Consider the following 26,858-nt stretch of genomic DNA (forward strand, 5'->3'; position numbering starts at 1 on the left):
TTTTCTGGGTGTGATGAACTGAAAAAATTAACTCTGTTTCTCTCTCCACAGATACTGTCTGACTTGCTGAGTATTCCTCACACTTTTGTCTTTATTCATATTTCCAGCATTCAGTTTTTTTTCCATTTCAATCGATCATCCAATAACTGTCCTCATTTCCAATCCCCCAATTCTCATTCCTGTGCTCATCTCATTTTTACCTTACCCCTTCCCATCTTTGATTCACCTCCTGCCCTAGAATTCCCCTAATCAAGCTTCCCTTTCTTCTATTTCATAGCACCACTATTGGTGATTATTTCATTTACTACCCCAGCTTCAACTTCTCAAATTAATACACCTCTCCCACACTTTCCTCCTTTAAGGCAATCCTGAAAGTTTGAAACCACTACTTCCAAGCACCAGGTCCGATTCAACTTCCAAGGTCAATGACCACAGGCGAACGAGGAAGCAGAATATGCTCCATCTCTGGCAGCTGAATCTGCGGCCACTGCAGTAAATTGCTGATTGATTATGCTGTCGTCCTTTACTTCTGCAAAGCATCACTGACCTATTTTGTTGTGTGTCTTTTCACCTTTCAAGCTGCTGGACAGCCTTTTATTCTTCAGCCCTTTTATTTACTTATTCACATGTGCCTCACAGCTCCAACAAGGCAAGTTTCATGCTGTCTTCCAGTGAAGTATGCATGTTCTCCCTGCGATTTTGGTTTCCTCCCATATCCTAAAGATATGTTGGTTGGTAGGTTTTTAGCTGTAAATTATCACTACTATAGGGTGGTAGGAGAATCACACAAGAGTTAATGGGCATCTGGGAGAGAATAGGATATAGCGCTTAGTCCACTGCTCTACTCTCTCTACACTCATAACTGTGTGGCTAGGCACAGCTCAAACATGACCTATAAATTCGCTGATGACACCACTGTTGTTAGCAGAATCTCAGATGGCAATGAAGAGACGTACAGAAGTGAGACAGATTGGCTGGTTGAGTGGTGTCACAACAACAACCCCGCATTCAACGTCAGCAAGACCAAGGAATTTATTGTGGACTTCAGGAAGGGGAAGTCGGAAGAACAGTAACCAGTCTTCATTGAAGGGTCAGTGGTGGAAAGGGTGAGCAGCTTCAAGTTCCTGGGTGTCAACATCTCAGAGGATCTATCTTGGGCCCAACAAATTGATGCAATCACGAAGAAGGCACACCAGCAGCTCTACTTCATTAGGAGTTTGAGGGGATTTGGTATGTCACCAAAGAAACTTGCAAATTTCTACAGATGTACGGTGGAGAGCATTCTGACTGGTTGCATCACCGCTTGGTATGGAGGCTCCAATGTGCAGGATCGAAAGAGGCTGCAGAGGGTTGTAGACTCAGCCATCTCCATCACGGACACAACCCTCTCCACCATAGAGAACATCTTCAAGTGGCAACATCCATTACTAAGGATCCTAACCACCCGGAACATGCCCACTTCACATTATTACCATCGGCGAATTGGTGCAGGAGCCTAAAAGACCCACACTCAACGATTCAGGAACAGTGTCTTCCCCTCTACCATCAGATTTCTGAACGGTCCATAAACACTACCTCATTATTCCTCTTTTGCATTATTTATTCATTTTTATGTCTTTATGTCTTGCACTGTACTGCTGCCGCAGAACAACAAATTTCATGACATATGTCAGTGATAATAAACCTGATGCTGATAGGTTGAGGAATGCGATTGGTCTGGGAGCTGACATAGACTCTCTGGGACAAGTGTCATACAAAAAAAATGGAAAATATAGAATATTCAACACAAATTGTTTAACTCAAAATAAAACAATCTGCATTTCTATCTCACCTTTAGTGCAACCAAAGGTTTCAAGATGCTTTATACAACTCACTTGCAAAAAATAAGGAAAGTTTAGGACTGATGACCAAATGCATGGCATAAAGGGTTTTAAACAGCAACTACAACTTCTATTTATACAGCACCTTTAAAATAACACAACATCACAGGGCCTCACAGCAGCTTTATCAAATAAACAGTAAAGTCAGACCATACAAGGGTAGACAAGTAAGTGTTAAGGCAAAGAGTGAGGTACAGAGGCAGAGAAGTTCCGAGAGGGAATTTCTGAGTTTAAGGCCATGCTAGTTGAAACCTAAAAGTTAGAGCAAATACGTCCAGAGACAAAGATGCAGAATAAGAGTTCTGCAAGTATACAGGAGGTTACAGAACTGGCCTAAATTGCAGAGTAACAAGACAATTAAAGGATGATAAAATGAGGCCAAGAATTTTAAAACTGAAGTGTTGCTTAACTGGGAGCCAGTATAGGTCATCAACACAGGGGGAATGGATGAATGGGACTTCATGCCAATTAGAACAGTAGAAGCAGTGGTCTGGAACTTTCAGCAGCATCTTAAAGGGCAAAAGTGTGCAAGAGAGATAGAAAAGTCTAAGTCAATTTGGGAAGTACAAGCTGGGACAGTAGATAGGATAATCACCAATGGCATTGTCAATTGCACAAGAAGCAAGAATTGGTGGAACAAAGAAAGCAACAGCAAATCAGCAAAATCCTAAAGCCAAGTGTTTAAAGGAAATGGACATTGGATTCAAAACTTTACACATGTTACTACTAAATCTCATGTGAGATTCTTTCTGCTTTTCTCCACGGATGCTGCCTGGCCTGCTAAGTTCCTCCAGCATCAGTGTTCTTCATGAGATTCTTCACTCTGTACTAATAAGGGCAAATATGCTACTTAGAGGACAACATCAGATTAATGATACTTAATTTTATTGAATTCCATTTTTGATAAATGAGTCGCTTTTATACACCTTTCCCATTCAATTTTTATTCTTCGCAATTTTAAAAGCTGACAATACATATCGATACATATTGATTAATACATATCGATTGGAACAAGGCACCTGTACTTAACAATAAATGAAATTTTCATTGTTACTTTGCATTTTATCAATATGTTTCAGCCAGTTGATATAATCATTCTAAAAAAACTGACATTATTTCAATAGATCAAGTTCTAATTTGTCCAATGGGTACTTCAAAGTGTGACTTTGTCCTTACACGTCCTACATGACTTATTTAATATATTCATGGTGTTGCTTGTTGATTCTTTCAGATCTGAAGTGCGGTTAGAATATTTAATATAACCCATCCCAAATTAAACCCTGGCCAGATTAGAATGGTAGGGAGCAGAGCACAACAAGAGCACCTGGCAGATTACAGATGCAGGGAGCTCTGAGTACAAACCATATTTATCTTTGGCAATGGTTTCTTAGAAAAATCGCTGGCAAGTTTCTCTTCATATCTCAGTTCATCTGTGAATTCCACACCTGCACATTGCAACACAGATGTCAAAGGTTTAAATGCAAGTGCACCTGACCTTCCATTGTGCTATTTGAATGGGACCGACCTTGTGCAGGTTATGTGCAGGTAAGTGAGTTTCTTTTATTTTACTTTATATTTTTAGTTCATTTGTTGATTTTTTAATGTTTTAAATAAATTTATTTTTCTAAATTTTGTTTTTGTTACTTAACTCTATTTGAACTGTTTTTTTGAAATTGGTCTTACACCAAGGCCTCAGGAACTATTCCTGAAGCCTAATCGCCGCTTGTGGAAAGCACCACTTTACAAACCTCCATCTTGATATGTCTCACAAGTCCACAAAAAGCGCAATCATAATAAGTGCTAAGTGTATGGGTGGGGGGGGGGGGTGGTGGGCGGGAATGATGGAAGTAGTGTGCTGTGGTATATCGAATTTTATTTTAACCTTTGAAAGCTATTATTAGCAGAATAACTATCTCCTCAGTCAGATTTGTGTGTCAAAAATCTAATTTTTTTCTTTTATCTGGAAAGTTGGAACTGGAATTAAAATCATGAGATTTTATAAAAAGAAAGCACATCTTTCAGAGGGACTTTAGTTTATTTTAGGCAGTCAAGACCCACTGGAAAGAACACCTTGAAGGCCTCCTTAACCTCGACTCCTTCCTTGACCTGAGTGCCTTTGACTCCACTCCACAGCAGCCTGTCCTGGTGAGCCTTGCCACCATTCCTCACTGACAAGTCAAGAAGTCCATATCCCAATTAAAAATAACAAGGCCTCAGGAACAGATGGTATCCCCAATGATACCCTAAAGCTCAGTGGTGAAGAGCTTTAGTCACAAGTCCACAGCCTCACTGCCCACAATTGGACATAGGATATTCCAAGGATCCTCAAAAGATGTTGTAATTATGACCATCTTCAAGAAAGGAAGAAAGTCAACAATAACTAGAGAGGTTTCCCTGCTGTCCATTAGAGGGAAAGTCAGCACCAAGGTTTGCCTCAACCACCTCCTCCCAGTGGCTGAAGAGCTCTGTGATCAACAGTGAGGGCTTGTGAGGCACGTGTTTATCCAGTGGCACAGTGGATGTAATCTTTGCCACACAACTTCATGAAAAATACAGAGAATAGCACCAGCCACGAAATGTGGCCTTTCTTGACCTGAACAAAGCCTTTGACTCTATCCCCTCAAATTCAGCTGCCCAGAGAAATGTACTCCATCTTATGTTTGTTCTGTGACCTTAACCATTCAGAACCACTCTCAGCAAAAATTGGTGTAAAACAAGGCTCGTTCAAACACCTTTCTCAATCTATCTTGCCACAATGTTCTATCTCACCTCCAACAAACTCCCTGCAGGTGTGAAATAACAGAGTTTTACAGCATGGTAAACAGGCCCTTCAGCCCAACTGGTCCATGCTGACCAAGGTGCCCCATCTAAGCTAGTCCCATTTCTGGCAAAATTCTTGTGCCTTCCATGCAGACAAGCACAAAGTATTTGTTTAATCCTTCCACTATTTCCTTAACCACCATTATAAGTTGTCCTGCCTCTGTCTGAAAGGAGTCTATGTTTGCCCTCATTATAGTCTTTTCCTTTTTACATTTCCATAAAGGCTCTTACAGTGTGATTTTTTTCACCAGTTTATGCTCATGTACCATTTTCTTGGTAATACTTTGCAAAATTTTAAAACCGTCCTAAGCCTCAAGCTTAATATTTGTTTCCTGGCAAATTTATAAGGCTTTTTATTTTATCTTTAAATGCCCCTGTTGTCCTTGGTTGGACCAATTTCCCCGTTGTGTTTTGTGTGTTAAAGAAATGTATATTTGTAACAATGGGAAGCTGTTCAACCTCCAGTGACTACACGCCAGAACCAAGGTTACTCAAGCTTTAGTAGTTGAGGACACCATGCAGATGAACTTGGCATTTGTACATGCTCAGAGTCAAGCTTCAAGACATAGAAACATAGAAAACCTACAGCACAATTCAGGCCCTTCGGCCCACAAAGCTGTGCCGAACATGTCCCTACCTTAGAAATTACTAGGCTTACCCATAGCCCTCTATTTTTCTCAGCTCCATGTACCTATCTAAAAGTCTCTTAAAAGACATCGTATCCACTTCCACCACCGTTGCCAGCAGCACATTCCACGCACTCACCACTCTCTGAATAAGAAACTTACCCCTGACATCTCCTCTATACCTACTCCCCAGCACCTTAAACCTATGTCCTCTTGTGGCCACCATTTCAGCCCTGGGGAAAAGCCTCTGACTATCTACTCGATCAATGCCTCTCATCATCTTATATACCTCTATCAGGTCCCCCCTCATCCTCCGTCGCTCCAAGGAGAAAAGGCCGAGTTCCCTCAACCTGCTTTCATAAGGCATGCTCCGCATTCCAGGCAGCATCCTTGTAAATCTCCTCTGCACCCTTTCTATGGCTTCCACATCCTTCCTGTAATGAGGTGACCAGAACTGAGCACAGTACTCCAAGTGGGGTCTGACCAGGGTCCTATAAAGCTGCAACAATACCTCTCGGCTCCTAAATTCAATTCCATGATTGATGAAGGACAATACACTATATGCCTTCTTAACAACAGAGTCAACCTGTGCAGCTGCTTTGACCGTCCTATGGATTTGGAGCCCAAGATCTCTGCCAAGAGTCCTATCATTAATACTATATTCTGCCATCATATTTGACCTACCAAAATGAACCACTTCACACTTATCTGGGTTGAACTGCATCTGCCACTTCTCAGCCCAACTTTGCATCCTATCTATGTCCCGCTGTAACCTCTGACAGCCCTCTATACTATCCACAACACCTCCAACCTTTGTGTCATCCACAAACTTACTAACCCATCCCTCCACTTCCTCATCCAGGTCGTTTATAAAAATCAAAGAATAAGGGTCCCAGAACAGATCCCTGAGGTACACCACTGGTCACCGACCTCCATGCAGAATACGACCCTTCAACAACTACTCTTTGCCTTCTGTGAGCCAGCCAGTTCTGGATCCACATTGCAATGTCCCCTTGGATCCCATGCCTCCTTACTTTCTCAATGAGCCTTGCATGGGGTACCTTATCACATGCCTTGCTGAAATCCATATACACTACATCTACTGCTCTCCCTTCTTTGACGTGTTTAGTCACATCCTCAAAAAATTCACTCAGGCTCATATCCGCACATCATCCACACATTCATGGAAGCACATGAGGTGAAGAGCTTTTATGCTCACTTTCTGCAAGGCACAAGGCCCCCTTTCAACCTGTCCTTGTTACACCAGATTGCTCTCTGATGATAAAGGATCAAGGCAAGATTCTGGAAAACGCAGACCATTTCACAGATTTCAGGAACAATCTCTCAGTGAGGGTAATCATTCATGTTGAAATTCATCACTATCTTCAATGTCAGTGAAAATCAAAAAAACTGCAGATGTTGGAAATCTGAAACAAAAACAGAACGAGCTGGAAAATCTCACAGGTCTGGCAGCATCAACTGAAAGAGAAACAGTCAACATCCGAAACCCTTCAATAAGAACTGAAAAAGAGGCAGGAAAGCAAATGAGGGCCATGAAACTGAGAAAGAACTCAGCCTGAGCTGCTGAGTTTTCCAACGTTTTCCACTTTCAACGCCAGCCTTTGGCTATTTGACAAAAAAGGGTGTTTGAAGATCAAAACCTCAGCACTAGCACAAAACTTGACTTGTTGGGCAGCAGTGATCCCTGCCTTCTCTATGCTTCTGAGACCTGGTCTATCAACAACAGGCATCTCAAGGCACTGAAAAAAAAAATACCATTAATGCTTTCTCCACAAAAAGCTACAAATTCACAGGAGGACGAACAAACCAACATCAGTGACCTCTCCCAGGCCAACATTTCAGTTATTCAGACCCTCACTACAATCAGTTGGCTACATCAGGCCAACCACATCATTCACACCAGTCTCCTGAAACAGATGACCTATTCAAAATTCTGTCATGCGAAGTGATTATCAGGCAGAGGAAAAGTTTCAAGGTTGTGTTCAAAGTCTCCTTGAAGAAATGCAACAAACCCAATGAAAACTGGAATTCTCTGCCCCACGACCACTCAAAGTGGAGGAAAAGCATTGGGGGTGGTATTGACAGAGGGCCTGTGTAAGTGATGGAGGGAGCTTCCCATCCTCTCTGGTAGCCACTACCTGCCCCATTCATGGGGGAGTTTGCTGCTCTCACATTGGCCTCAATAACAATCTCAAAATTGGAATGGAAATAAGTTATTCTTGATCCCAAGGGAATTCCTAAGATTAGCTTACATGTGCTTTTCTTGTCTTTTATTAAAAAGAGGAGGAAGAGGCAAGATTAATTGCTTTCCAGGAATTTCAATCAGTGAAGTGACTCCTGCATTGACACAAGCATATTTTGGGGGATGCAGTCCACAGTGACAGGTATAGAATGAGTGCGTGCTTTTTCACTGATGTACCTTAAAGGACTTGGGTAATAACAGATGGCAATGATAATGCTGGCATTTTAAATGTCATTTTAATGTTCTCATGGGATATGGTTATCACTGGAAAAGCTGTGATTTAATACCCAATAAATAACAAAGTTCAATACGATAACAATAAATAACTTAGTTGTTAACTATTAAATGTGCTCAGCCTCATTTCAATAGAAAATCATCAGGCTGCTTTCATTTGATGGAAATTCCAAAAATATTACAATTTCTTTGCTTCATCTCCTGCACCTTGTTATATACTTTATTAACTGATGTTTACTTGTTGCTAAATTGTTAGTAGTTTCCATGGCTCCTTTATACTTGATTGGCAGCTTTCATTCCTGTTCAGTGATTGGTAAGCTGCTCACTTGTTAAATTGCAATTTATTTTTGACTTCCAAGTATGAAATATGACATCTCAGATGGCAAAGAAGGAGCAGAATTTCATCCAGCAAAATTAGCACAAATCAGGCAAAAATCAGAAGAACCGACACAAAAGGCAGGAATTCTATACAGAAGTAACATGTACGTCAAATCACTTAAATTCATATTTTCCCTGATCTTTTACACTGATTTAGGATTTAACTTGCTTGACCCCATCCACAAATTCATCAGGACAGATCTTCTACATTAACAACAGCACTTATCCACATTCCTTAGCAGTAGCCCTGAAGGTCAGCATTGTAGCAAGCTTAAACTGGCAATGGCATCTTCCACTCTGCCACCTGCACAGCTGGTTATTTCTGTATTCAGCAGAAGGAGTCCACATGAAGTCCAATGGGGAAGCCCAAATTTCCACACTTCCCAGCTCACAGGTGACAAATCTGCCCACTGAGCCTGCTGCAAGTGCAGTAGTCCCATTCAAATGAATAGAAGAAATCAGCTACGGAAAGAAAGTGTGTGTTTTTAATTTAATTTACTTTAAATGCTTTTAATTGCATTTTTTAAAAAGTTTTTTCAATCTTGTTAAATAATTTTATTTAACATTTAAAAACAAAATAAGTCAAAGATATTCACCAACATTTAGTTTTGAAATCCAGTAGGCCTGGGTGTGGAGCCTCACCAGATGTCAAAGCCATTCTGCAAGATGGATTCTATTCTGTGCTATAACACACTGATATTCTGGGATCCAGGTTCCCAGCAGATGACGGTACCTGGGACCGCACTCAAAGAAACACCATAGCCCAAGGGCTAGTAGCCAGCGATCTCAGGCAGCAGAAGAGCTGTCCCTCACCACTCCCTGGAATAACATCACGAGGTTCCAGCGTAAAATATTCTTCAACTTGCACACATTTTTGTAGTACACAGGCACTACTAGGAACATTTTAAAAGATGTTCATGTCAAAATATATTTAATGCATTTGATAACAGCTGACATACAAAAATGAGTTGATTAAATTGTTCAGTCCTGTCCTCTTTTGGAAAAATATTGGAAAGACATTTTTAACATTACTTCAAATGTATTGAAGATTGATTTACAACCTCACCCCACCATTGCAATTTTTGGATTACCAAGGATAGAGTCTGGCCATTTATCTGCTTCCGCTAACCGTATGATTGCCTTTGTTACATTAATGGCCAAACGATCCATTTTGCTTAAATGGAAGGATCCAATACCCCCTAATACTTTTCAATGGTTCTCTCAAACTATATCATGTTTAACTTGGAAAAAATTAGTAGTGGTACTGTTGATCCTTCGCTTAAATTTGAAGATATTTGGAGTCCATCTATTCAATATTTTCACATGATATAGATCCCCTTTCAATAACTTTCCAACTTAGAGGAACGGAGTTGACGACATAATATTGCTCTGTTTCTACTGAGAAATTTTAGTCCAGTTTGTTTTTTTTTTGAAATTTTTCTGTTTAGCTTAGTTTGGTTTGATATACTATTTATAATTTTTCTTATTGATTTGGGTTTTTTTCTCATTTTTTATTTATATAATAAATTTTTTTCTTTCCTTTCTTTTATATTATATTCATTTACTAAGAGATCGTTGGATCTACAGATTTTTTTTATATTTTATCGTTCTTTATGATTATCTATGCCATGATTGTTCTCCTGATCTCTTTGTATTACATGTACAAACATTGATGTTATATATTAATCTGTATTAATTTGAAAACTAATTAAAAGATTGAAAAAGATTAAATTGTTCAGTAGAGTTTTTTTAAAACATCATTTTCAGTGACTTTTAACTCAGGTGACAGGTAATCCACCAGACACTCAAAAATTACAAATTTTTGCTGGAATGTTCAACTACACTGATAAAGTGCACCACTCATTACTTTTAGGTATATCAAATAACTTAAATAAGGAACCCAGTTTCATTCTACTACACAGCATAACTGCACAGGCACAATGAAGACTTTAAGTTTGTACTTAAGGAAATTAATTTTAATGGAATCGTCAACAGGCACAACTTCAAACATTTTGGATAACATTTAAAATTGTGCTCAAAGCAGTAACTTTACCCCTAGGTCAATAATAAATAATTTGACATTTAATGTTCTAATTTTAAATATTTTGTTTGAGAAGATCCATGGTGGAACATATATTTTCAGAATTCAGATTTTCCCTTACTTCAAATTCTAATTTGAAATTATTTTCTTGCAGTAGCAGTAATAAATACCAGTAATAATAGCATTTTAAAGAATGACATTCAAGTCACCCAGCAGTTTTTATATCCCAGATACTTTCAATTTCAGAATTTCAGCAGTTAATGAAAACAAATTTAAGACAAAGCAGATGTATGTCAATACATATTTTTTTAAATGAACGGTTTCTGAATATCAGTAGCAAATCTATGCAATAATTTCATAAGAAATACAAGACACTTTAATTTCAAATGTTAGTACATTAAACTTACCAGGATGCTGCCTGGTGAGAGTATGCATTATGAGGAGAGACTAAGGGATCTAGACCTTTACTGTTTGGAGAAGAAGAGGATGAGAGGAGACATGACAGAGGTATACAAAATATTAGGAGGAATAGAGTGGACAGCCAGCACCTCTTTCCCAGGGCACCAATGCTCAATACAAGAAGGCATGGCTTTAAAGTAATGGGTGGGAAGTTCAAGGGAGATATCAGAGGGAGGTTTTTTACCCAGAGAGTGGTTGGGGCATGGAATGTGCTGCCTGGGGCGGTGGTGGAGGCAGGTACATTGGTCAAATTCAAGAGATTACTAGGTAACCATATGGAGGAATTTAAAATAGAGGGATATATGGGAGGAAGGGGTTAGATAGTCTTAGGCGAGGTTTAAAGGTCGGCACAACATTGTGGGCCGAAGGGCCTGTATTGTACTGTTCTATGATTCTATGATTCCATGAGAAGTCAACCTTAAGACTCTGGATATTGGCTAATTCTACCCAAATCCTCCTGATTCTCAAGAAGTAAACTCTGCCTTTCAGGATGATAGTAGCTGAGGTCTCCATTGCAAACACACCATTATGAACACAACTTTTCATAAATAACCTTTATTCAAATTCAGACAAACAAATAATGTAGATCACTACCAGAAAATAAACTGTTTGCAGATGGAACTTTTTAAATCTCTTTGCAATTACTTCTCATGTAGGTGTCACAGAAAAGAAAGCACAAGTGAGAATTTTTTTTTAATTGTCATTCTCCGGGTTTGGAAGTTGTGGGTAAGGTATTACTTATTGTCCATTTTTACTGGCTCTTGTAAAAGTGTGCAGGAGTTACTTTTGAACTACCCCAGTCCATATGGTCAAAGTGTTCTGAAATGCTTTTTTTTTAAATTATGGATGTAGGGGTCACTGACAAAGACAGCATTTACAAGGGGAATGAAAGTTCCAAGATTTTGACCTACTGTCAAAGAATGATTAGAGAATTGTTACCAAATTGGGATGGTGTAGATTTGGGGAGGAACGTTTGAGCTGATGATGATATTTCCATGTGCATCATGTCCCTGTCCTTTTAGATAGTGAAGATCACAGGTCTTGAATTTGCTACCAAGATGCCTTGGCAATCTAATGAAGTAAACTCCGTAAACGGTACATACTGCAATATAATGGGTGCTGGGGGAGTGGATGTTTATAGTGGTAATTGGCGACTATCTTGTCCTGGATGTTGAATGAGTTTCTCAAACATTGTAGCCCCAAAACTGCATCCAAGTGGACAATACGCCATCATATTTAAAAGGTTTAAAAGCTTGCAGTTATTTTTAACAAAGGCTGATATTGGGCAGCCACTAGTTTTATTTTTAAAAAGGTTAGGCAAGTTATTAAAATTATTTCCCTCTACTTAGTAACCTGTACAAACACGGCGAGAATGATGCTCTACAAATAACATTTCAGCACACATAAGATGAGAAAAATTAATTTTAGAATAAATACAATAAATGCTGAAAATATTTTTTATTCATTCATGCCGAGTATAAATAGTTTTGTGATGTGGAATTGTTTATATGTTACATAAAACATATAGTGTAGTGTATATTTTACAGTACATTCAACCGTAAAATTGTGAACCAGCTGAAGAAGTACTTCAAAAAAGACTTTCATAAAATAGAGCACATGATATTTATGGAACAATGTTCATCAGGGTGAAGTAAAAGGCTAAGTCAGGGAGCCAGGCAATAGTACTACACAATTTACTTTTAAGATCTCAGTGGAGATCCTGGGAATCACTATTACTTTCTTCATTTGAAGCAAGCTTGCATTGCTGGCAACAGCAACATTTTATGCCCATTATTAAATATCCTTGAGAACTTGATGGCAAACCACTGCAGTTGTTGTGAAGATGTACTGAAGTGGACTGCACCACATAGACCATTGGCTATGGCATTCTAGGATTTTATCCCAACTTTATGAAGCAAAGAAGTTATTTTTCCAAAGCATGTTAATATATGATATGTGGAGGGAACCCTGCAAGAGGTGGACTTCCCATGCACCTGTTGCTCTTCTTTTTCTTCATGGAGGTCATGGGTTTAGGAGCTCCTGTCCTATAGCTTTTGGTAATATGCATCTTGTAAATGGGACACAATGAAGATGCTATGGGCCAATGATTTGTAAATGAGGTACCAATCATACAAGTTGCATCATCCTGAATACTGTTGAGGTTTTTTTAGTGTTGTTAGGCCTGCACTCATCCAGGAACTAAACTGACATGCCTTTCAAGTGGTAAAAAAGCTTTGGGAAGTCAGAAGGAGTCACTCACACAGAACACACAGGCTCTAACCTGCTTTTGCAGTTGCAAAATTTATGTGACTAGTCCAGTTAAGTTTCTGGTCGAAGTTGATGACATGAACGTTTGTAACAGTGGATTCAATAACAGTAATACGCTTGCCATGGGGAAGTTGTGTTTTTTTTGGCAGATGATCTGCAACTTGCCACTTCTCAGCCCAAGGTGAACACTGTCCAGGCCTTGCTGCACACAGGCACAGACCACTTCATTAGCTGAGAAGTTGTAAATGGAATAGAATGTACAATCAGAAGTAACTGTCCTCATTTCTGAGTCACAATTGAGGATAGATCATTAATGAAGCAGCTGAAAATGGGATGAGAACTTTACACTGAGGAATTTCTGCAGTAATTAGATAATTGGCATCCAACAGCACAAACAATTTTCCTTTGTGCTGGGTATGATGCCAAACACCAGAGTTCCCCTTCACTTCCTATTGATTTCTATTTTGTTTGTATTCAGTGCCATGTTTGATCAAATGTTGCCTTGACATCCAGGACAGGTACTCTCAGCTCACCTCTGGAATTAGCTTCCTGTTTGCTCTAAAGCTGCAATGAAGTCAGGCACCCCTTGGTCCTGGCGGAATCTAAAAGAGGCATCAATAGCCAGACTATTGGACTAGCTTAATTTGAGTTTGAACTAATTCTGGAGCGCTGGTCTGCTAATCATAGCTACCTTCAGTGCTACTTCCAAGCAGTTTCCAATAAGGTGAAGTACTGATTCATCATCTGAATGAGTTTTTCATGCTGATAATTTCAGTTTGCATGTCAATCACAGTCATTATTGAGGACTCTCTGGCCACTTCCTCCTGGCTTTATGCCACTGTGCCATCAGCTCTGATGTCTCAGTCCTGCTGGTAGAGACAGAACACTGGCTGAAAGATATGATTCAGAGACCATAAGTGCGAATCAGTCACTACTCACAGGTTTCTTTTCTGGAATTGGTCCGACCGATCTTACAGTATAAAAGAGGAGCATGTGCCCACGTTCCTTTGTTACAGTTACAGTTCCTTTGTTACTTCTCGGTTTTGCTTGCTCGTACAGGTTGACCTTGTCTGACCTGCACTATGATAAACATCTAATAAAACAGCTGCAACCATAAGATTTGTGCCTCATTCTTGACTTCTAAAGGACCTTCTGGCCAACATCATATCTAACTATTGTGGCATATTCATTCAGATCCAAAGATGAATCCACGAATATGGTCCAGTCCACCGATTCAAAGCGGTCCTGTAAATGCTCCTCCACCTCTCTTGACCATACCTTCGTGGTCCTCATCACTGGTGCTGGGATCCTCAGTCTCTGCCTCTATGCCTGGAGAAGTAGTACAGCCAGGTGATTGGACTTGCCAAAGTGCGGGCATGGGATGGCACGGTAAGTATTCTTATTAGTGGTGTAAGAGTGATCCAGTCTGTTGACTCCTCTGGTTCTGCAGGTGACATGTTGGTGGTAGTTTGTCAGAGACTTCTTCAAGCTAGTCTGGTTGAGGTCCCCTGCGATGATCGGGAAGGCATCAGGGTGCACTGCCTCGTGACTGCTGGTCATGGTGCTCAGCTCCTCCAGTGCCAGTCTGACATCTGCCAAGATGGAACGACGGTAGAGAAATCCCTCAGCAGATAGAACGAATGACACTTGACCACCAGATATTCCAAGTCAGGAGAGCAGGACTGAACAGCTCAAACACCATCTAGAAATTCACCAATGACGCCACTGTTGTTGGCAAAATCTCAGATGGCAACGCGAAGGCGTACAGGAATGAGATAATCAACTGGTTGAGTGAGGTCACAACAACCTCGAACTCAACATCAGCAAGACCAAGGAAATGATCGTGGACTTCAGGAAGGGGAGGTTGGGAGAACACACACACCAGTCCTCATTGAGGGGTCAGAGGTGGAAAGGGTGAGCAGCTTCAAGTTCCTGGGTGTCAACATCCCAGAGGATCTATCCTGGGCTCAACACAATGACGGAATCGTGAAGAAGGCACGCCAGCAGATCTACTTCATCAGGAGTTTGAGGAGATTTGATATGTCACCAAAGACTCTTGCAAATTTCTACAGACGTACGGTGGAGCGCACCCTTACTGGTTGCATCACCGCCTGGTATAGAGGCTCCAATGTGCAGGATCGAAAGAGGCTGCAGAAGGTTGTAGACTCAGGCAGCTCCATCACGGGCACAACCCTCTCCACCATTGAGGACATCTTCAAGAGGTGGCGCCTCAAGGCAGTGATATCCATCATAAAGGACTCTCACCATCCGGGACATGCTCTCTTCTCATTATTACTGTCGGGGAGCAGGTACAGGAGCCCGAAGACCCACACTCAATGTTTCAGGAACAGCTTCTTCTGCATCGCCACCATATTTCTGAATGGTCCATGAACCCATGAACACCACCTCATTATTCCCCTTTTGCACTATTTGTTTATTTTTGTAACTTATAGTAATTTTTACATCTGGTACTTTACTGCTGTCGCAAAATAACAAATTTCGCGACATATGTCAGTGATAATAAAACTGATTCTAAACTACGACATGCTGACCCAAAGATATTGCATCAATTCTTTTCTTTTTATAAGAAGCATAACATTGAGGTTTACAAATGATACAAAGCTAGCAACTTGGTAAATAGTGGATAAGATAAAAATAGACTTCTAGGCATCATATTACTGGAATGGGAGAATGAAATTTAATGTCAAATGATATACTCTGGGAGAAACAGTACGGGGAGGCGCTAGAATTTGAAAGGTACTATTTTAAGAGATACAAGAGGAGAAAGAACTAGAGAAGAATACTCACAAATCATTAAAGGCAATAAGGCAAGTAAGAAATAATGTGATACTTGGATTTATTGTTACGAGCCAGGTTGCTATTTGGTGAGTGTCCCTTTAAGGCACGGGGACAGTTGAGTGGTGGTGTGTGTGTGGTGTTATCTCTAGAACAGCGCGACTAATGACAACGTGCTGGCTGTTTTGCACTCACTGACTGTCGCTGTATCAATGGACGAAGAACAATAGCTGTGTCTGTCACTACAATCCATGTGTGGATTTTTGCAGCAATCAAGTGGAGTCCACTTTGTCATTAATCTGTACTGGGAAACAGGTATTTCTGTGGGCGGCCATGTCTCAAATGCCTTAGGGGGGTGGTAGATACTTCAGAACAAAGCAGTGGAGATCATCAGAGATTGAGGTGTCGTATGGGTTCCATCGTGGAACATGTGCATTTCGTAATTTCTCTTTACATTTTATCTTCAGTCAACGGTGGTTTTGCAAAAGCCTTTGCTCACGTTTCACCTGATGACTTGCTGAACTGAACTTTGTGAACTATCCCTAGACTTGGGGTTTGGGAATTTGCCACACACACACTTCGAGTGTATTAGTTTTGGGGATTATGTTTAACATCTAATGTTTTTATTTTTTTTATTATCACAAGTAGTTATTAATAAAATAGTTTCTAACACTTATACATGGCTCATTGTGTTTCTATTGTTGCTGGTATGTAACATTATAAATAGGTGTCTTGAATACAAGGGACAAATTAGTTTTACTAAACCTTTAGAGACTACTGGATAGATCTCACCTGGGGCTTTATGCATGTTTCTGGGCACCATGTTTTAAGAAAAGACATCAACTCCTGGAGCAAATAAAGAAGTGATTTTCCAGGTTGATACATTATGGTAAATTGGTTTATTATTATCTTGTCTTGCATACCATTCATACAGATCAATTCATTACACAGTGCATTGAGGTAGTACAAGGTAAAACAATAACAAAATGCAAAACAAGTTCAGGGAAGCTCAGTATAGTAGTGGTCATATCTTCTTCATCATCTTTATTAGTCACATGTACACCGAAACACACAGTGAAATGCATCTTTTTTTTGCATAGAGTGTTCTGGGGCCAGCCCACAAGTATCACCACGCTTCCAGCACCAACATAACATGCCCACAACTTCCTAACCTGTACGTCCTTTTTTGGAATGTGGGAGGAAACCGGAGCACCCGGAGGAAACCCACGTAGACACAGGGAGAATATACAAACTCCTTACAGACAGTGGCCGGAATTGAACCCGGGTCGCTGGCGCTGTAAAGCGTTACACTAGCTGCTACACTACCGTGTCTGCTAAGAATTGATAATCAACAAAGAGAATAAGTTACAGAGCAATAGAAAAATAACGTAAGAGGAAATTAGGCTAATGGAATTGCTCTGCTTGGACATGCGTGCCCACATTGGCCAAATGGCCTCCATCAGTGACATAATAAGTTTGTGATCTATGAGTAAGGGATCAAAAGATGTAGGGAAGAAATGAGAAGAAATTACTTCACAGAGTAGAATTTGGATCCTGCTTCCCAAACAGTGTTGGAAGCAGATTGTAAAGGATATTCAAACAAAACAATTTGAAAACAACTAATTTGCTTTTTTCTGGGCCTCAAAGCTTGTTTCATCTCCAGTTTTCCCTCAGTTCTGATGAAAGGTCATTAATCCGAAACATTAACTCAGTCTCTTTCCTCAGTCCCAATCCTACTTGGTATTTCTAGCATTTTCTGTTTTCTTTCAGATTTCCATGTCTACAGTATTTTGGTTTCATAATTTGAAGAATTGTGGTAAATAAATTGGTGTGTGGGATTAAATTGGATTGTAATTTGAAATAGTCAGTGCCAGCACAATGGATCAAATGGTGTATTTGGGTACTACCCAATTTGAATTTTGACAATTCTAGTACAGGTGCTCTCCAGGTTATGAAACACCTGACTTATGGAAATCTGACATTACGCAAATTCTCCTATAAATGTTTAAAGAATTTTTCACAATAGGAAAGTTAGTTACAGATATGTAAACATCTTAAGGTGTTGGAATAAGGGTAGCAGCCAGCTAATTTAAAAGACAACCAGTCTTCAAAACAGGCTGTTTACATGTAACCTCCCTGCAGTAATCAAACATACACCATTGTCTTTAATAACACAGGTGTTGGTTCACTGCAGGAGGCCACTTAAGAGATTTGTTTTGGAAACTGGCAAGGCAAATCCCTTTTATTGCCACTTGTGAAATACTTTATCAAACAATGCAACATCCACTGATGCTTTAATGCCATAGAAACGAGCCATTAACATCATCCTTTTGGTCCCCCTAATGTCTGTAAAAAAAAATCTCCTGATGCTAGATTTTAACCCGAGATAATTTTGAGTTACCTTAGTCTATATTTTTAGTGTTAAAAGTTAACTTTAAGCTAAACTAACAAGTTGGAATAACAAAGATAATTTTTGGATTAATTATTTTTAATCCTAAAATTACACTCATATTGTAATTTGATTACAATATGGGTGTAATCAAATTATAAGATATCTTTTATTAGTCACATGTACATCAAAACACACAGTGAAATACATCTTTTGCATAGAGTGTTGTGGGGGCAACCCACAAGTGTCACCATGCTTCTGGAGCCAACATAGCATGCCCACAACTTCCTAACCTGTATGTCTTTTGGAATGTAGGAGGAAACCGGAGCACCCGGAGGAAACCCATGCAGACATGGGGAGAACGTACAAACTCCTTAAGAACAGCAGCCGGAATTGAACCTGGGTCACTGGCGCTGTAAAGCATTATGCTAACCACTAATCAAATTATCAGTAACTACTGATAATTTACTGAGTATGCTATCATAATATTACCTTAGATCGAGCGAGTCTATAACAGTGAACAATTGTATTTAACCTACACTAAATATTAAACAGCTTGATAAATACTTGTATATAATTTTGCTCTGAATGGCATGTAGCACTTTTTTTTTGCATGTACAGTATGCTGGGAGCTTCTTTGATTGTTTTAAGGCTCAGTTACAAACTGGCCTCTCCAAACTCTTATACGAGTTTCTCTATCAATAGTTAATAAAATAATTATGAATAAACATCAAAATGTGAGTAAAGTCGACTCTTACTGAACAAATCTTAAATATCGTCCAGTGAAGACAAAAGTCATTTCTGATGGTTTGATTCCTGCTAAATTCACAACATGTATATTAGGCCAAATATTATTGCTCAGTCCAAATGCAGATGAGGTTGAAACTTCAAAACACATCAATTCCACATTCAGGTATGTACACATGAGGATAATTTGGGCATGGCAAGAAATCCAAGTTTTTAATGATTCATACAATTCCAGCATTGGAAAACTAACAACTACATTCTTTAATAGAACACAAGTAAGAAAAATAAAAAAGAGATGCAAGCACCATTTATAGAGCCCTCTGAAGCTGCTATCATTCAAACAAATAATAATTATTGTTCCACTTCCCATACTTATCACCAGAGCTTCAAACCCCTCAGCATCCAAGAAAGTATCAATCTCAGGCAGGGAATTTAATCCTAACCTTAAAAATTGTGTTATCTGTTACCCCTAACGTCAGTATTACTGGTTTGTTCCAAATATTTTTTTTAAAAGTGATCCAAAATAAATACAACAGCAACTGCGTAAAGAAACATAGTCTGCTCAATACAACTCAAAACTTTCCTTTTTTTTTAAAAAAAGGACATCTTTCAGTACAAAATTATAATTATAAATTATCATAATATATAATTATTATATATTTTATAAATTATAATTTTGTACTGGGAGACGAGGTTATGCTGCATAGAAGTAAAATAATTTTACTTCTATGCAGCATAACCTCGTCTGTTTAATAGAACGAGAAACGAAAAAGCTGAATATACTCAACAAGTCAGGCAAACTGTGCAGAGAAATACAGAATTGACGTTCTGGGTCAATGACTTATCATTAAGACAGTTTCGACGAAAGGCCGTTGTCCTCTGCAGATGCTCAGCATTTTCATTTTTTATTTCAGAATTCCAGCATTCGTAGATTTTTGTTTATAGACTGTTTCAAAGAACACTGCTCATATAAACTTTAACCATGTCACTCTGCACAAAAGCACTCTTGAGTATTTTCGGCTTTCTAATTCAATTACCTTAATTCCAGTTCCAATCTATACTACACAACTTTCAAATGTTGGGGTCAAAGTCAGAGTTCACTATCACACGCACAGATGCAATGAAAAACTTACTTGCAGGCACACAGCATCAGATAAGCAGCATTCACAAGTGGTGAAAGTCACCTAATGCATTTATTTAAAATGGTCATAATCCATGCATTTGCTGCTGAATGAAATGTTATCATTTTGCAGACTCGCACATTTATGCACAGCCTAGTGCATTCTGGGATTTGTAGTCCTACAACATATCCCAGCACCCATTGCCTCAGGCGTGCGCATTTGGCCTAACAACAGCCAGCCAACCTCCACTGACAGTTCACAACCATTCAGTCCAACGTATTTAAAGTTCGACGCTTGCAAACAGAGGGTGTATAAATCAACAACAGTGCTTTCAAACGTTAATTAAATGAAAGTACCTTTTCTTCCAAAACGTTAGATAAACAACGCTTTAACAAAGTCAATCCTACTTTCTCTGACAGACGCAGGCAGCACCGGGAGGGGGGGAGTGGGCAGGGCGCAATGTGGACAGGAGCCAATCACAAGGCAGCTTTGATGCGCTCCCGGAGAGATGGTTTGTAAAGCCTGCTCTGGTTGGTCGATCTCCGGGCAGGCGGCAAAACGCCTGGAGACGAGCTTCGGTTGGGACCGCCTGGTGACCCTCGGTCCCCCCACTCCCCCCAACTACCCCCCCCCCGCCCACAATGCAACGGGGCGAGCGGGCGCGGGAAAGATGTCGGCGCGCGCGGGCACGAGCTTCCAGCGGAGGGCGCGGAGCAAACGGGCGGCGGTGGCGGGGACCCGGCCGTCGGTGCACAACGGGCAGCTGCTGCTCTCCACCGGGGTGCCCTCCCTTGACTACGTCTTAGGTCAGTGTGCCTGGGTCACCGCAGCGCATACCAGCACAGGATGCTTCAACCCAGAAGCCGTTAACGTCCCGGCCGCATCCCGGTGGACAAACCCCCATTCAGCACTTCACAGCAAGGCCAGTCAGCCCATTTCCAGCCCCTCTGCCAAATTCCCCTCAGTTCAGCATCTGCATAAGATCACCTGAGGGACTGAGCACCGAAAAGGGCCATTTGGCCCATCCAGTCCGTGCTGGCGTCCGCAATACACTTGAATTTCCTCCCATCGATGCTTTAAATCTATCGGAGTATTCCTTACTCCCCTGAGTGCTTGTCCAACCTCCCCTAAAATGCATCGTGTAGGGGACTCAGCACCGAAAAAATACCATTTGGCCCATCTAGTCTGTGCTGGCGTTTACATACACTTTGAATTTCCACCCATGTAAATCTATCGGTATAATCCTCTATTCCTTACTCCCCTGAACGCTTGTCCAGCCTCCCCTAAAATGCATTATGCTATTCACTTCAAACAAGTTTTCATCTCTTTTGAAATCCATACTGTCTCTTCATTATTATATTATTTGTTTATAAATATTCTTATATTCAGTAGGGATTCTGTAAATATTTCTATCCTTAACGTTGTTGACTGGTTTATAATTGAATTCCTCCCCCTTAAATGTAGCTGTTATGTTGGCTTTCTACTATTCCTCTAGCTCTGCATACCTTTCGAATGCATTTCTAAATATGTGTGGAAATGCTGGCATCTCCCCAGACGAGGTGAATCCAAGGTGGCATTACTTTTTTTTCCATTTCCTTTAAACATATTTATTCATCATTATTAGATGAGCAGCGATTTTCAATGAAATACTTTTAAGTTGTTATCTTTGGTCCCAAGTGTAAATTTCATTTCCTAGCCAAAGACTTCCATTCCTCTCTCTCTCAGACTAAAGCAAACAGTTGGCAAATTTACTAGTATATTTGACCCTGAAATGTGCCGCACAATCCCCAGCAATTCATGTTATCACCAAGGCTACCTCCATAACATCACTGATTTTTTTTCTGCCTCACTTTCCTGCACTTATTATCTCTAGCCTTTATTCCAATTTGCTCCCAAGTGTCTTCCCAAACTGTGCCTTCTGTAAATTTGAGATTATCCTAAACTTGTTGAAGAAAAGTTCTCTTGCTAGTAAACCATCACCTCAGCATTCACTGACTTTATTACTCAGTTTTAAAGTTCCCCTCCTTGTCATATCCCTCTTATCCAACCCAACAACTGTCTGATATACATTAAAACTTTAGTAATCCTTATTGTCTACCTGTAGTGCACTTTCTCTGTAATTGTAACACTATTTTGCATTCTGTTACTGTTTTTCTTGTACTATCTCAATGCACTGTTGTAATGAAATTACCTGTATGGACAGCATGCAAAACAAGTTTTTCACTGTACTTCGATACGTGTGACAATAATAAATCAATTTACCAATTTAATCTGGTGCCCTTGGGCCTTTGAAGCCAGACTGACATATTTTACAGATTATTGGATGTCACTCCAACAAATACCCCTTTTATTTCACATTTTTTACATGGTACATGGTAATATAATACATTTTTTAGTGAATCAGGTGAGTTTAAAGGGAGTGGGAAATAAACCCCACTGAGCTTCAGCTTGTAAGTTTCAGTTTGTAGGTCTGTTGTATATTTCAGTTTGTCAAAACAAGCTGAAACATATAAGATTACAAGACCTTGCCACTGGTTGCAAACCTAACCCTGGTGTCCCTGACCCTTGCCATCAAACAAGAAAGCAAAAGCCCCCACTCCCCCCCCCCCACACATATCCACACTAGTTAAATTCAGATGTAAAGTAGCCGCAGGCAGTGATTGCGGGTGGCAGGGCCATGCCGATGAGTTTGGACTCATTTTTCATGATTAACCAGAAGAAGTGTTATCAGATTTACTGTATTTTTCTTAGCCAAAATTAAAAATTTATATTAACTGCATGGCTCATTGTTGAGGTTTATTTGTGTCTAGAAGGTCCCAGTCTGGAATAATTGCAGACATTCAGATTTTTACAGAGGAACACAGGTAAAAACAAAGTCTCCCAACTGTCTACGCAGATGAAAACTTATGAGGTTATATGAAAATATTTTCTTTGTTTCAGATCAGATATTTTAGACATAATGTCTAACACATTCACCGGTATCTCTGACACAGGTGAGGTAGGAGGCAGTTAACAGGGTGGGAGGAGGTAGTTAAAGAGGAGATATGCTGCTTCTGCTGCTTATGTTGGGCTTCTGTGTGCTCCTGATGAAGGGTCTTGAGCTCCCAGTGATGTCCCAAATGCTCCTTCTCCATTTTGAGTGGTCTTGGACCAGGAATTCCAATAAACTAATGAGGATGTTGTACTTTGATTAGCTGATAATCTTTTGCTATGATGGAGTTTGGAGTATTGTTTTGTTTTCCTGAAATTCAGTCAGGCATTCACATGGCCTGCTGATCCAAGCCAGCTGACTGTAATGAACGTTTCAGTGCTGGGGTCATTTGTCTGGGAGAGGATGTTGGTTTGGTTAGCTTAACCCGCCACTGGATCTAGAGGACTTTTCTTTTCCCCAGGTGGTAGCAAAGTTTATCAATGTGGTCAGTAGGGTAGATGTAGTCTACATTGACTTCAGTAAGGCTATTTACAAGGTCCTTTATGGGAGACTGATCCAAAAATTAGAACATTTCATCCAGGGTAACTTGGCAAATCGGCTCCAAAGTTGGCTTGGTGATATGAGGCTGAGGGTGATGGTGGCAGTTGTTTTGTGAAGCAAATGACCAATGACATGTCACAAGTACCAATGCTGGGACCTTTACTGTTGGTTGTATATATTAATGATATGAATATGAATGTAGGAGGTATGATTAGTAAGTTTGCAATTGACATGAAAATCGATAGTGTTGTTGATAGTGAGGAGGATGGTCATGGGCTACAAGATAGCAGTTAGTTGCTAATATAGGCAGAACAATGGAGATAGAGCATGATCCTGAAAGTGCAAGGTAATGCACTTTGGCAGGACATGCACAATAAATGATAAGAGCCTAGGGAGTATTGAGGAACAGAGAGACCTCAGTGTACAAATCCAAGTGTCCCTGAAAGTTGACAGCACAGGTATATAAGGTGGTGAAGAAGGCATGTGAGATACTTGCTTCCATTAGCCAGGGCATGGAATATAACAGCAGAGTGGTTATGGTACAACTTTATATATATTTTAATTAGGCTAAAGCTGGAGTACTCTGTATAGTTTTGGTTGCCACACTATAGGAGGGGCATGATTGCACTGGAGAGGGTGTAGTGGAGATTCACTGGGATGTTGAGTGAGATGGACCATTTCAGTTATGAGGAGAGACTGGATAGGCTGGGTTTGTTTTACTTGAAATGGAGGAGGCTGAAGGGGGACCTGATAGAGGTATATATAGATAGGGTAGACAGTAGAAAATTTTTCCACATAGCAAAAATGTCTCAAACTAGTGGACATATGTTTAAGGTAAGAGGTTTAGAGGGGAGCTGAGGAGGAATTATTTCACCCAGAGGGTAGTTGGCATCTGGAATGTGGAACCCAAATGGGTGGTGGATGCAGATACTCTCATAACATTTAAGTATCTAAATGAGCACTTGAATCACTAATGCATAGAACCTATGGACCAAATGCTGGTAAATGGGTTTGTTGTGGATAAATACTTGATGGCAACATGGACATGATGAGCTGAATGGCCTGTTTCTTTGCCCTTTTCGAAGATGACATTCACAGTACTTCTCCAATGCTTTGATGAGCCTGCTGTGGGTAGCATGTCTCAGAAGCACACAAGAGGGCAGGGATCACTGCTGCCTGGTAGACCATAAGCTTTGTGCCAGGTTTGATGGATGTCTTGACCTCCAAACACCTTTTTCCTCAGTCAGCCAGAGATACTGCAGGTACATAAAGATTATGGTGAATTTTATCATCATTGTCTGACATTGTTGAGAAGTGACCCCCAAGATGTGATCTGCATTTTCCAAGGTCTCAATGTGGACCTTTCTTGTTGAGTGGTGTTGTGCTGCAGGGGGAAGTTGGTAGAGTTCTTTTGTTTTGTGGAAGTTTTATGTAAGCCCCATATTTCATGAACAAGTCGACATTGACTTCACATTCAGCCTCCAAGCGCTTCCATACTGACGTTGCAAATGGCATAAAGATGGTGGCCAAGTTGATCACAGATTGGAATATGCTCCCTTTTAATATAAAGGTAGTCCCACATTTACTGGTCCACTGTTACAGACCTTGATATTATTTCGCCATCATATCACATTATCTATTCATATCACTTTTGTCCTCCAGTTGATTTGCTGTTAGCTCTTTAACAGTTTTGGTAACGTTCTTTTGAATTCCTTCTTGTACCGTTTATTGGGAATTCTTTTGTGTTGTTTTTGCCCACCAGAAGAAACCTTCGGAATTATCCTTTTTTTATATATAAGTTATGACTTCAAATGTAAATGTTGTTCCTTATGATGCAAACTGTATTCTCCACCTGTCACTCCAGCCCAATCTTGAACCTATAAATTGGTAAATCGGTTTATTATTGTAACATGTACTGAGGTACAGTGAAAAGCTTTGTTTTGCATGCCATCCATATAGATGATTTCATTACAACAGTGCATTGAGGTAGTACAAGGGAAAACAATAACAGGATGCAGAATAAAGTGTTACAGTTACAGAAAAGTGCAGTGCAGACAGAAAATGTGCAAGACCATAATGAGGTAGATTGTGAGGTCAAGAGTCCATCTTATCATACTAGGTCTTATAACAGCAGGATAGAAGCTGTCCTTGAGCCTGATGGTACGAACTTTCAGGCTTTTATATCTTCTGCCCAATGGGAGGGGGAGAAGAGAGAATGTCTGGGGTAGGTGGGGTCTTTGATTATGTTGGCTGCTTTACCGAGGCAGCGAGAAGTGTAGACAGAGTCCATGGAGGGGAGGCTGGTTTCCGTGACTTGCTGAGCTGTATCCGCAACTCTGCAGTTTCTTGTGGTCTCGGGCAGAGTAGTTGCCATACCAAGCCGTGATGTATCCGAATAGGATGATTTCTATGGTGCATTGATAAAAGTTGGTGAGAGTCAAAGGAGACATGCCAAATTTCTGTAGTCTCCTGAGGAAGTAGGGTAAAATGAAATGCATTAATAATTTTCTTTTTTTTTTAGGAGGAGGCCTGGCTGTTGGAACTCTTATTCTTGTTGGTAAGAGAAATATTAGATTTTTTTAGTTATTTCATCATCATTATATTTTTTTAACTTATTGGATCACATAGAATTGAATGGCTTCCTTCCATTTTTGAGGACAGTTAAGAGTCAACTACTTAGGAGTCTGTAGTCAGAAACCAAATGAAATGTCATTTTCTTCCTTCAGAATTCCTCAGCTACTGTGGTGGGATTGTAACTCTCATCTCCAGATCAATGATCAAAGCCTCTGTGCACTTGTCTGTCAGCAACTACAACCTTGCAGCTGTGTCCACATGTTAAGTTTTGTAACAAGCAACAATTTGCACTTCTAAAATGTTTAAGTCATGAAGTATGAACAAACAACATTTGACACTTGGCCATGAACCAGCCAGATATTAGGTGGCCAAAATGTTATCAAAGACTGCTTCTTTAAAGAGTAGAGCAAAAGTGAGAGGCTTACGGAGAGAGTTCCAGAACATGAGGCTAAAGCAGCTGCAGACTTGGCTACCAGTGGTGGGGTTATTGCAACCATTGTTATTGCATTAAGCTGAAGTTGACCTTTGGAGGGTGGCAGCCCTGAGTAAACTGCCATATTTTTCTCAAATCTCTTTTGTTTTTGTATACATTTGCTAGTATTTGGTGTACAACTTTTGGGGCAGGCATGGTAGTGTAGTGATTAGCGTAACGCTTTACAGCGCCAGCGACCTGGGTTCAAATCCGGCCGCAGTCTGTAAGGAGTTTGTACGTTCTCCCCGTGTCTCTGTGGGTTTCCTCCAGGTGCTCCGGTTTCCTCCCACATTCCAAAGACGTACAGGTTAGGAAGTT

At 40.2% G+C, this 26,858-nt stretch overlaps 2 protein-coding genes across 5 annotated transcripts in view; one reads left to right on the forward strand and one right to left on the reverse strand.

Moving 5' to 3' along the window:
- The window catches only part of immp1l (inner mitochondrial membrane peptidase subunit 1), a 124,059-nt gene extending 103,010 nt beyond the window's left edge, over positions 1–21,049 (reverse strand). For 2 of the 4 annotated variants that reach the window (XM_052029378.1, XM_052029382.1), the window contains exon 1: positions 21,010–21,049. In XM_052029378.1, the coding sequence (XP_051885338.1) occupies positions 21,010–21,047 (38 nt within the window). In that variant the 5' untranslated portion in view covers positions 21,048–21,049. Of the gene's footprint in view, positions 1–20,034; positions 20,147–20,378; positions 20,468–21,009 lie in introns of those variants that run through there. The other 2 variants (XM_052029381.1, XM_052029380.1) reach the window with 2 other exon arrangements.
- The window catches only part of elp4 (elongator acetyltransferase complex subunit 4), a 192,165-nt gene continuing 185,907 nt past the window's right edge, over positions 20,601–26,858 (forward strand). The window contains exons 1-2 of the mRNA XM_052029377.1: positions 20,601–20,828; positions 26,016–26,051. Coding sequence (XP_051885337.1) covers positions 20,693–20,828; positions 26,016–26,051 — 172 coding nt within the window. The 5' untranslated portion in view covers positions 20,601–20,692. The remainder of the gene's footprint in view (positions 20,829–26,015; positions 26,052–26,858) is intronic.

The sequence above is a fragment of the Pristis pectinata genome, chromosome 14 (assembly GCF_009764475.1).
Source record: "Pristis pectinata isolate sPriPec2 chromosome 14, sPriPec2.1.pri, whole genome shotgun sequence".
NCBI classification, from domain to species: domain Eukaryota; kingdom Metazoa; phylum Chordata; class Chondrichthyes; order Rhinopristiformes; family Pristidae; genus Pristis; species Pristis pectinata.